Source organism: Colletotrichum destructivum, chromosome 9 (genome assembly GCF_034447905.1).
Source record: "Colletotrichum destructivum chromosome 9, complete sequence".
Lineage (NCBI taxonomy): Eukaryota > Fungi > Ascomycota > Sordariomycetes > Glomerellales > Glomerellaceae > Colletotrichum > Colletotrichum destructivum.
In genome coordinates, this window is record NC_085904.1 from 2,231,865 (window position 1) to 2,243,083 (window position 11,219).

At 55.1% G+C, this 11,219-nt stretch overlaps 3 protein-coding genes across 3 annotated transcripts; 2 read left to right on the plus strand and 1 right to left on the minus strand.

Annotated features, from left to right (window-relative positions):
* Window positions 1-256: 256 nt before the first annotated feature.
* Window positions 257-1,783, plus strand: CDEST_13797 (Putative D-aminoacyl-tRNA deacylase DTD, D-aminoacyl-tRNA deacylase-like superfamily). Its single transcript, XM_062929953.1, has 6 exons — window positions 257-537; window positions 593-771; window positions 830-872; window positions 929-1,119; window positions 1,182-1,289; window positions 1,448-1,783. The coding sequence occupies exons 1-5, from the start codon at window positions 531-533 to the stop codon at window positions 1,221-1,223; spliced, it is 462 nt and encodes a 153-aa protein (XP_062786004.1). The 5' UTR covers window positions 257-530; the 3' UTR covers window positions 1,224-1,289; window positions 1,448-1,783.
* CDEST_13798 (Putative cyclophilin-type peptidyl-prolyl cis-trans isomerase domain-containing protein) lies at window positions 1,512-3,489 on the plus strand. Its single transcript, XM_062929954.1, has 2 exons — window positions 1,512-2,445; window positions 2,534-3,489. Exons 1-2 carry the CDS (start codon window positions 2,082-2,084, stop codon window positions 3,292-3,294), a joined length of 1,125 nt encoding a protein of 374 aa, XP_062786005.1. The 5' UTR covers window positions 1,512-2,081; the 3' UTR covers window positions 3,295-3,489.
* Window position 3,490: 1 nt separating this feature from the next.
* CDEST_13799 (Putative Rho GTPase activation protein) lies at window positions 3,491-9,537 on the minus strand. Its single transcript, XM_062929955.1, has one exon. It carries the CDS (start codon window positions 8,095-8,097, stop codon window positions 4,240-4,242), a length of 3,858 nt encoding a protein of 1,285 aa, XP_062786006.1. The 5' UTR covers window positions 8,098-9,537; the 3' UTR covers window positions 3,491-4,239.
* Window positions 9,538-11,219: the final 1,682 nt, after the last annotated feature.

Sequence of the window (11,219 nt, forward strand, 5' to 3'; positions counted from 1 at the left end):
CATTCCTTCCTCTAACTGAGGCAGGTTCCATCTACTTAGCGATCATGACAGATGATGACACGGACCACTGTTCAGCCCAGCCTTGCCCGCTGCCGTTCTTGGTCGCGTTCAGGGATGTGAGACCAACTACAACCACTTGAACCAGCCTGAAATCAAGTCCATCCAAGCCACCATCAGGGCAGCACCTAGGGGAGACCTGCAGCGCCAGTTGACTGACTGCCCTTGAGCGGTCTATTGTGTCTCATAATTTGCAACCAATTAACAATCCATCAGCTAACCGGCCAACCAACTTTCCTCCGTCAGAAAGGCCCTGTTTGCTCAAACTCAGGGCAGCACCAACCAGCTTCTACTTGCCGGGGTCAGTTTGCTGCCCGTTTGCTTGCTTGACTTTTTTGCACGCTCGGTTGGCCGTCCTACAGTTTTCAGACGAGGGGGGACATTGACACCTCAGCGATAACCAGTTGCTTCGTTTGCCTGCTACTCAGTCCCTCTAGGGGTCATCGCAACCAAATAGTTACAGTCATCAGAAAATGAAAGGTGAAGCTCTCTCGCATTTGCGCCTAACCATCTGTGTTGTTGACACTTGCCCTAGCCATTGTCCAGCGGGTTCTGTCCGCCTCTGTGGCGGTGGACAACGAGGTCATTTCGTCGATAGGGAAGGGCATTCTCGTCCTCGCTGCTGTCGCTCCCGGTGACACCGAAAAAGACGCCGAGACACTTGCAAACAAGGTGTTGAAGCTCAAACTGTGGGACGACGAGGCCGGCGCTCGGGTGCGTCTGCTCACCATCAATCCTCGATCTCCCATGCCTCTGACTAACACTGTCCCAGTGGAAGAAGACCGTCCAGGACATTGACGGGGAGGTTCTCTGCGGTATGCAAAGTGCTCTTTGCCAAGCGCGAAGCTGGCGCTTCTGACATTCATCCCAGTCTCCCAGTTCACACTCTTCGCCAAGATTGTCAAGAACAAACCCGACTTCCGCCTCAGCGCGCCGGCTGAAGACGCCAAGAGAATCTATCACTATTTCCTACAAAATGTGCAAGACAACTACGAAGCGGACAGGGTCAAGGACGGCCGTTTTCAGGCCATGATGGCTGTATCTTCGACCAACGATGGCCCAGTTAGCGCCCCCTCGGAACCCGTCGCAATCACCCGGGCTTACGCGCTGACTTGCAATGCCAGATTACGTTTGAGCTGAACACAGAGTCTGCCTCGAAGCCTTGAGTCGCCGTAGGTTACAGGGACACGATGTCGTTTGTTTGGGACAAGATGCACGGTTCGAAAAAAGCTGTAAGTTTTCATGATGGCACAGACAGCTCTGCTCCACTGTCAACACAGACAGCCCTTTAGGTGACCAGAGTCTTCGCCCGCCTCAACGCTTGATAGACAAGCGACTTCAGGAATCGGTACATAGGGTAAATGCCATGAAGCACTGACGCACAGAATAGACATAGAAAGAAAGAGCCATCATTACATGCATATATACATACGTACATACATATATACACAGAGGAAACGATACAGGCTTCGACTCGGACTCGAATTTGAGAGAGACTCCAGGTTCGTCAGTTTGCTGCTCATCAGGTACCTACCTAGATAGTTCTCAGACCACCTCCTGTTGAGGCACCAAGAACTGTTGCAACACAAAAACAAACGCTCTGATTGGGTGGGCCGACAAGAGCTGTCGCTCCTTCCCGTCGAACCATGCAGGGCAGAGGCGTTTGCTTCCCTCCCCAACTGCCCCGCACCAGACGCCGGATTCCAGAGAGTTCCATCGCACTTCCAGAGGCCCCCTCCCTCCCCCTCCACCCTAGCTCTGCGCTGAAGCATTTATCGTGCGCCAACACCACCATCAACATTCTTAACCATTGGATTTCTCCTGCGTGTGTTTTCGACAAGTCCCCGACCTTGCGAGCTAATCCGTAACCAATTGCATCTTCTTCTCACTATTTCGGAGCCCATCCGTTAACAGACACCCACCCTGTACTGTCTATAGGGCGCATACTAGCAGCCTTACGTTCAGATAACCCAACTCCCACATAGCTCAGAACCAGCAACTCACCTTCCCCCCCGACCGTCACCATGTCTGCCGAAGGTACCGAGACCAAGCCCACGCGCCCCCGCGTCTTCTTCGACATTACTGTCGGCGGTAAGTCCGCCGGCCGTATCACGATGGAGCTCTACAGCGACCTCGTCCCCAAGACGGCAGAGAACTTCCGCTGCCTCTGTACCGGCGAGAAGGGCCTGGGCAAGTCCGGCAAACCCCTCCACTACAAGGGCTCCGGGTTCCACCGCGTCATTAAGCAGTTTATGATCCAGGGCGGTGACTTCACCGCCGGCAACGGCACCGGCGGCGAGTCCATTTACGGCGCAAAGTTTGAGGACGAGGCCTTCCCCGTCAAGCACGACCGCCCTTTCCTACTGTCCATGGCCAACGCTGGACCTGGTAAGTGTCTCGCGGTGTTCATCTTGTTCGAAAACCAAACAAGATTGTCCAAGCGGAAGTTTGTATCGCTGACAGTCGTACGTCGCAGGCACCAACGGCTCCCAGTTCTTCCTGACCACCGTCCCGACGCCCCACCTCGACAACAAACACGTCGTCTTCGGCGAGGTCCTCAACGGCAAGTCCGTCGTGCGCCACATCGAGAACCTTCCTACCGAGTCGGGCGACAAGCCCGTTAAGGAGGCCATCATCGCCGACTGCGGCGAGCTCACCGGCGAGGCCGCTCTCGCTGCCGACGTCAAGGCTCCGGACGCCTTCGGCGACACGTACGAGGACTTCCCCGAGGACTGCGCGAACCCGCCTGATGCCAAGGAGGTCGTCAAGATCGCTACCGCCTGTAAGGACTTTGGCAACAAGGCCTTCAAGGCTGGCGATTTCAATCTCGGCCTCGAAAAGTACCAGAAGGGCCTGCGCTACCTCAACGAGGACCCGGACCTTGAGAAGGAACCCGCCTCGACCAAGGCGGAGCTCGAGGCCCTCCGCTTCTCGCTCAACAACAACTCGGCTCTGCTCAACCTTAAGCTCGAGGCCTGGGAGGACGCCGTCAAGTCGGCCACGTACGCCCTTGAGGTCCCCGGCACCAAGGACGTGGACCGCGCCAAGGCCCTCTACCGCCGCGGCTTCGCCAACGTACGTCTCAAGGACGAGGAGACCGCCGTCAAGGACCTCGAGGAGGCGCACAAGCTCGTTCCGGACGACAAGGCCATCCTCAACGAGCTCAACGCCGTCAAGCAAAAGGCAGCCGCCCGTGCGGCCAAGGAAAAGGCGGCGTACAAGAAGTTCTTCCAATAGTCGGGGACGTGGATGCGGGGAAGAGGTGGTTAGAAGAGATTCGGCACCGGCCTACAGCAGGAAGCCAAAACGAGAAATGATGATTCCATGATTTTTGGGGCGACAAAAACACTATGCATACACAAGGGACTTTTCCTATTCCATTGGAACATGGGCGGAGGCGTACAGAGATGCCGGAACGGCAAGGGATAAACGAGAGAGGGGGGAAAAGCAAGAAAAAGAAACAAGTCAATTCAAAGATTCAGGTAGATAGATACCTCTGGTGGGGAAAATTTCAAGCATGATTATATTACACACAATTTTGGTGGTGTGTTCATCGGGCGTTTTATTCTACTGGTATATATATGTATGCTTTGAATGTGTGTATGGGGTCTCGTGAATATCTCGGGCGAGACGCGCGCAAATGCTAATCATGATGTTTCTGAGGGGGTATATTCATCGTGTCCCATGGGTGCGCCTTCCTGACCTTACAAACCAAGCAAGCTGGTAAGGAAGGGAAGCGAACAACAGAAAGGGAAGGGTGCGAGGAGAAAACAAAAGCAAAACCCACAATAAGGCCGCCCATCCTACGGAATGCTCGCCGGGCAATCTCCATCCGAGTTGACTTGGGTAGAGGTTTTTTGAACAGAGAAACGCCAGAGTTGCTGATCCGTTCAAGCCAACTTGCCTCCATCCCAGAGTGAGAAAATATTTGACCGACCACCCGCCTTTCTTACGCTCCAAGTGCCCGTATCCAGAGGTCCTCCCTTCCTCGTCGTATCAATGCAGGAAATGTGTTCGTCGTTGAGCTTCTGGGCTTCTGGACTGTGTTCGTGTGGATAAACAGCTGACAAAGAAAAGAAAAGAGAAATTGAAGAATGAGAAAGGGGCCAGGAGTCGGTCCGAGGAATTTGGCGCATGAAGGAGTGAGATGCACGAGCAGTTATTCAGCAAGAGCTACTTTCGTCAATAGCCAGTGTTCCAAGACCGCTCGAGGTTCTTGCCACGCGTTGCTGGTGGGGATGATTCGGGCGAGTCGCTTCGTGCAAACGGCTTCATGATACCGGACAGAATGTGGCGAGTGGCCCTACCGTTGCGCTTGAGCGTGGCCAGATGTGAAGACGAGTGTTCCGAGTGGCCAGACAACTGCCTCAGAGAACTGAAATCCCGGCCACGACGATGCTCGCGGCTCCGACGCGAAGGGGCGTCAACGAGCACATCGCTTCCGGCCGATCCGGGAGGTTGGTACTGATCTTGTTCAAACCAGACCGTCGAGTTGTTCGCAGAATTCGTGGCCGAGTTGCTGTTGTGGTGGGTTGACAGACTCATGGATTCCAACATGGCCGAGCCATGCTCCATCGCGTCGGCGAACTCGGAAGTAGGAAGAGACGATGTCTCATGGAGAGATCCATCCATCTTTGAGTAGCAGTGGTCCGCGCGCTCTTGCAGGCTAATGCACATCTCGTTAAATATCAAGATATCTTCTTCACCTGTTGCAGGCTTAATCACCTCGCCATTGCCGACCGGGTTGGCTTCGGTCCACATCTTGACGAGTGCAGCAAAATTCTGAGCATGATCGATCAAGTGAGGCAGCGCCGGAAACCCTTCGCGAGCCGTCGGTGACAGCCGTCCGAGAATCGCGATAGGGGTCGAGTAGGACGGTCCCAGGGCGACCTTGTTGCGCTCGACAGGGATAGAACAAATGGTGTCGATGTAGTCCTTCACTGACTGGCGGTTTGAGCCCAGAAACTTATTCATCGGCTCCATCCACTCTTCCTTCTTCCCGAATGTGGAAAGATTTCCGAGTGCTTGGAGTGCCTTAGCGACCAGCGTAAGCGTCCGCTGTGCTCGGGGCCGAGGATGATCTCTCAACAAGCCGAAGAGTTTGGGACTCAGAATCGCAGGGCAGATGAAGCGGAGAAACAGGAATCCTGACACGCTCGTGTAGGTGACGGTACGCAGCCAATCGCCGTATCGGTCCTCAGCAACAGCCCGTATGTACTTGAGGATCGACCGAAGCTCGGGTGGACACTTGGTGGGCTCTTTGCAGATGCATTGCCAGACCTCAGTGGTGAGTTGGATGAGCCTAGTCCAGTGCTCCTGGATGTTTTCACCAGGCTTGAGCTTGCTGGGATCTACCTCGCAGTTGGGGTTGGCCTCGTTGATCTCGGAAATCTTAGCTTGCAACATCTGCTCAAGGTATTCTTTCCCTGAGCGCCTCATGTGAAACTCGAGGGCCTGGGTCAAGAGGGTATTGCCTCGGAAAAGCAAGTTGGCCTCTCCTGCGAGGGATTTGCCCATGTCGCGGAGGATCTGCTCTCGGTCACTCGACGACTCCATGGACTCGTTGGACTTCAACCGGCTGCTGAAGCGGTACTTTTTTATCTGGTTCTGGCTGCCACCGATACCGTCGATCTCGTCCTCTACCAGTGTCTGCAGCCATTCGTTGGCGTGGCCGGACACTTGGAAGATATTGAGGAAAATCTCAGACAGCCGCCGCAAGTTTCCAGGAAGCGCTTCGGCGATCTGTGCGGTGAGGCCGGACGGGAAGCTGTGAAGCAATGTTGACAGCGCCTGATACTCCTTGGAGTGGAGGACAACAAGCTCCTCATGGTGAAGCTTCACAAGCATTGTGCCCGTGACTTGCTGCCGTTCGTCGTATATCTCAAGCCACCGCTCAAAGTCTTTGCCGAGTTCGATGTGGTCCAGAGGAATGTCGACCGACCCGCAGAGAACCTCTGTGAGACTGCTCGATTTGGACAGCCCGAGAGACGCCTGCAATTGATGGCTAAAGCTTTCGAGGTTTCCGTCCACCCTTTTCAGTATGATGGAGAGGAATGGCATGGTCGGTGGAAGGTCCGAGAACTGATAGTCTTCTCTCCAGAAAGGGTTTTTGGTTCCGGTTTTCATCGTGGAGCGGGCGCGGACCTCCCCATCCAAGATGACCTCGGTCAGGTAGTTGCCCACCAGAGAGTCAGCGTCCTTGGCTTGTTGTCGGTCAATGAACCCGACGTCGGGCGAACAGTTCTTGGGCTTCAACTTTGCCTCTGTCACCCGCAAACTGATCGTCTTCTCGATTCTGAAGATTTCACCAGCAAGGTCCGATTCTAGGTCTGTGACTTCCACCACACCTTCCGCCGAACACGGGTCCAACCGGAAAATGTCAGGCAGCGCAAATGCTCGGAGTAGAACGAACCAAACCTCAAACAGTAGGCGGTTCTCGAGGGCGATATATACCGGACGGAAGATGGACAGTTGGGTGGATATCGGAGAGTAGTGGGGGAAGATGCCGATGCAGTATTCCTCATCGAGTACGGACCGGTCGAGCTGCTGAATGGCACATCGGGACAGTTGAGACAGCTCGACGACAGCGATAACGGCATCGCCGTCGTTCGTGGTGAGACGAATCTCACCGTTCTCCTGTAAGAGACAAGAAACAACTCGCCAGGAAGTGGTTGGCGACCTCAAATCCCGAGTGGAGGGTCTTTTGACGATGGCCCTTGGCGAGCTTGCCAATCCCTTGTCCCAAAGTCTCACTTGCCCGACCTTGATGAGGGCGTTTGTGGGTTTCGTCCCATTTTCGGACCCGCGCCTCCTGACAGCCGGGCGCAGGGACGTAGGGCCCGGGCTCCGATTGCCGTTCGAAAGTCTGACCTTTGGGGGTCGCAACTGCTGCCAGCACAACAGAGCCGCGAGCCAGAGGTCGCGTTCTTCGACCAACAACGGATGTAGTAGCAGGTCCAAAGGGGGCTGGGTGGGACAAGACACTTCCAGGCACCTTTTCCCTTCGGACAGTTCGAGCGGTGCTACCCGGCATCCGCGTAGGTCGGAAACTAGAGGGATGTGGAATGGACCGTCGTGGCCCGAGTCAAACATCAAGCTCCCCTTCTCTTCATCAACATAGGCAATACCGATCTGCCATTTCCCCGCAGGTTCAGTCCGAAACTCGATCTCGCCTCTCATACGCCCACACAGATTTTTCATCATGAGCAGAACATTGTTGGCGTTATCGGTCGGCACAGGAATGGGCAACGAGTCCACCGATGGGGTCGAGGCTGTGGGCGGGGAAGTTGGTCGAGAAGACTGGCGCTTGATCAATCGCTTTGTCGACAGCTTCTTTTCCTTTAGGCTGGATGTGGCACCCTGAGGGATCTCGGAATGACGAGCAGGAACGACGGATGGGAATCCCAAGGACTCAATAGGGGGAGGCGGAGAGCGAGCATCATCGAACAGTGGCTGGGATCCTGATGAGGAGAAGGAACCGACCCGCTGGCGGCCCTCTCTCGCGGTGGCGTTCATGAATTGCTGTCGTAGTGCGCCGTCCATGGTGTGTGTTCTTGGACGGAAGTTGCTCGTTTGCCGCACAGGAGGGCTGACCGAGTTATTATTGTTATTGTTGTTGCTATTGTTGTCGTACGAGCCGCCGTACGTATCGTTGAAGACCATGCCTTGTCGTCTCGAGAAGTCCCCGGGGATGGATCTCGGAGAGCTTTGCGGGGAGCTTGAGGTGAGACCACGGGGCATCTGCAGAGGGGCAGTCGGGTCCAAAACGGCGTTGGCAGCCGGGGCGGGTGACAGGCCGGGGTGATGGTATTCGGGGGTCACGGCGCGTATCGTGGGGTTCGATGCGTGGTTGGAGCGGAAGGAGGTGCGCATATTGGTTATGGAAGCGCGTTCCATGCCGCGAGACGACGGGTCGGCGGACAAGGACTGATTCTGAGAATGCGGCCAGTCGAGGCGCGGCGTGATGTTGTGACCACCGTTGTGGCAGGTTCGTCCATCCATGCTCGGTGGTGCCATGCTCATTCCATGGTTTGTCCTCATTTGGGGATCGCCCGCATCTGAGGGTTTGTGATTACAAGTGCGTGTCTGGATGATTTTGTCTCTCCCAGAGCTGCTGCGCTGCGCCTGGACGTCCCACGTTACAACGTCTTATTTCCCCAAATCCTAGCCGGCACGCCTCTCTGGGTCTCCAACAGTCAACTGGTAGCCGATTTGGCGGTGATCCCGGGACTGATGTGTGTGCTGCCACGCAACAGTAAGCATAATAGTCGCTGGCCGGTAGCCTAGAAAGTCGCAAGCCGAGTCTCACGGGTGTTGGTCGGGTCTAGTCGAGCAGAGCGGAGTCGTGTCGAGTCACAAACAGCTGATCGATTGTGACAGCTGGGGATGTCGTTGACTGACAAACATTCAGCTCCTGCAGCAAGGAGAGCCGGTGCGAGACGAACTGGGGGGGGGGCAGGTCTGGGAGGAAGCTTCGAAATGGAAATGCGAAGTTGCGGTGGCCAGCAGTTATGCCAGGGCCGGGCAAGGCAAATAAATGGCAGAGCAAGCGGGAGGGGGGCGTGGTGTAGAAATGGATCAGCGGCGGGATGAGAGGATGAAAGCGGGGGATTTTGGCTGACGATCCACAGGTGCGAAGTGGAATGATGCAGGGTTGCAGCGAAGAGCGGCCGTTCGATTTCGAGGTCGAGGTCGAGGTCGAGGGGAGAGGGGAAACGGGCCAAATTGTCGTTGTTGTTGTTGTTCTTCGCTAGTGCAGGCGTTGGAAAGTTGCACAAACTAATCGCCTCGAGAAAGCTGCAGATAGAACGGCAGGAACGGATGTGCGGAGACGGCGGTGGCAGCGGCAGCGGCAGCGGCGATGAGGAGACCGAATGATGACGAGCGGGGGGAGGGGAAGGATGCCTGATGGAAAGGAATGTCTGGTAGTGTCTGCGGGAGACAAATGCGGCGGGCGAAGTCAGAGAGACTGGTGAGAAAGAGAAAATGAAAGAATGAGAGAGGGGGTGAGTGAGAAGCGAGGAAACTCGGCAGATGACGGCGAATGGGAGGGGGAGGGAGGATGGAGGTGAGGAAGGGAAAGGAAGTGATGTTTGTAAATGAATGTGATGAGGCGATGGCGACGGTGAAGGCGCTTGAGGTGGGCTTTCAGTGCGATGGATTATTCCCCTCTTCTCTTTTTTTTTCCTTCTTCTTCTTTTCGTTCTCTTCGTCTTCCTCTCTTTCCTTGTTCCTTTTCTTCCCACTTCTTTTTTTTCCCTTTCTCTTTTGGTAGCTTTTCTCGCAAATTCCGAAGGGACCCAGAACCGGAGATGGAGCTCGGGGGGCAGGGAGCTAAATGATATTGGTGATTAGATATTCGGCGAGGTGGAATCGATCACCAGGGATGTTGCTGTTTGTTCCTTTGGGCTTGTTCTGCCAGTGTGCTACCGCGGCATGCATACCAAGGCTGTCTCAGGCTCCAGGGGTCGGACAGGCAATCGCGCAAGGGCTGTGGGACCACGGAGGATCAGGGCAGGGAAGATGTCGAAGACTGGGGACGGGGCTAGTTGGCAAGCGAGATATCCAATGTCAGTGGAGGGAGCTCTGGATTATGGATGGCAAAAGCAAGCGAAGAGATGCATGGATGGGACTAGGAGCAGGACTGGGAGGAGGGGCGGCGGCGAAACGAAAGAAAGAGGGCAAGTTTGTGTCTGCGTTTGTTCTGACTGGCCGCTCTTCAGCCGCTCGCGGTCGAGGGAGAAAGAGAGAGAGAGAGAGGCGGTGGTGGTTGATCGCTCTGATCTGCGACGTCAAGACAAAAGGAGGCATTCAGAGGGAAGCACAAGGGGGAAGAGGAATGCAAAGAAGGAGAAAAAGAAGAAACGAAAAGAATGAAGACATGCGATGTGAGGTGGTACGTACAGATGGGAGCTAAGCCGTCGTCTGCGCATCCATCAATCCCGGTTTTGGGAGAGAGTGAAGGACGGGGAGAGCGGAAAAAAGAAAGAGAGAGGCTGCCCAGGCAGGAGACAGGATGTCGATGCTGGCGGACCAGATGCCGCTACCAATGGGACCTCGACGGCGCTGCTGTCGTGCATGCAGATGGAACGAAGCTATACCATGACAGCAAAGAGGTGGGTGTGATGGTGGTAGTGGTGATGGTGATCGTTGTTGTTGTTGCTGTTGTTGCTGTCGTCGTCGTCGTTGTCGTTGTCGAGACGGGTTTCATAGGGTCCCACCTCCCGTCATACAGCGCAATCCAAGCAAGAAACAAGATGCTGCCAGGGAATGAATGACTGAATGGAATGATGGGTTGTTGAACAAGGTTGCGATGACAATGACGAGGCGAGGGGCCGAAGTCGAGTATAACGCCGTGTTGTGTTGTGATAGTCGTCGAAAGGGAGACGCGAAGAGCAAAGGAGGCAAAGGGGGCAAGGCTGTTGCTGGACATGGCAATTGGAATCAGGGGGGGGGGGGGGGGGGGGGGGGGGGGGGGCAGGACAGGCCATTAGCAAGTCAGTTAAAGGGGGGGACCAAGTGGTCTCTGGTTCTGCCGGTTTGCTTCCAATGCTCTCTCTCTTTCTCTTAGAACTATCTAGGCGCACTTGCCACTTCCGCCCGTATTGGATTGCTTTGGCCGATGTCTTAGCCCACACCGCACCTCACCCCAAACGGCAAAGCCCCATGAAAGCCCTTTACCACATATGAAGAACGCGGCATCGAAGTCGAGGGGAAGGGATAGGCAGCTTGGCATACCCGCCGGGTTCAACCGTTCCACGTCCCCGGGTGGTTCACTGGTTCCAATCATCGACTTTCGTCTACATGTTGTATGCTGTGTCTCATTGCCGGCGTGCACGACACGACGACGGTAGATGTAATATCATATGCGAGGACGGCTGAGAGTGACACGCCATCTCCCTGGCTCTTCTCTGTATTTGTGTATCTATGTATCCGTACCTGTGTATCCCTTCCCGTGCCTCGACTTCTGATATCGGCATCTGGCAGGGACCAAGAGCTCTCGGCTTGGCCGTCCAAGGGGGGAAACGTAAAGTATCAAGCATCAAGGATGTGCCTTTCTCTTTCTAACCTTGTTTCTCTATTATTATTTTTTCCTTCTTTTTTTCTTACTCGCCCCCTCTTATTAGAGTTACACTGGACCATCTGGCCGGAGGACTCGACAA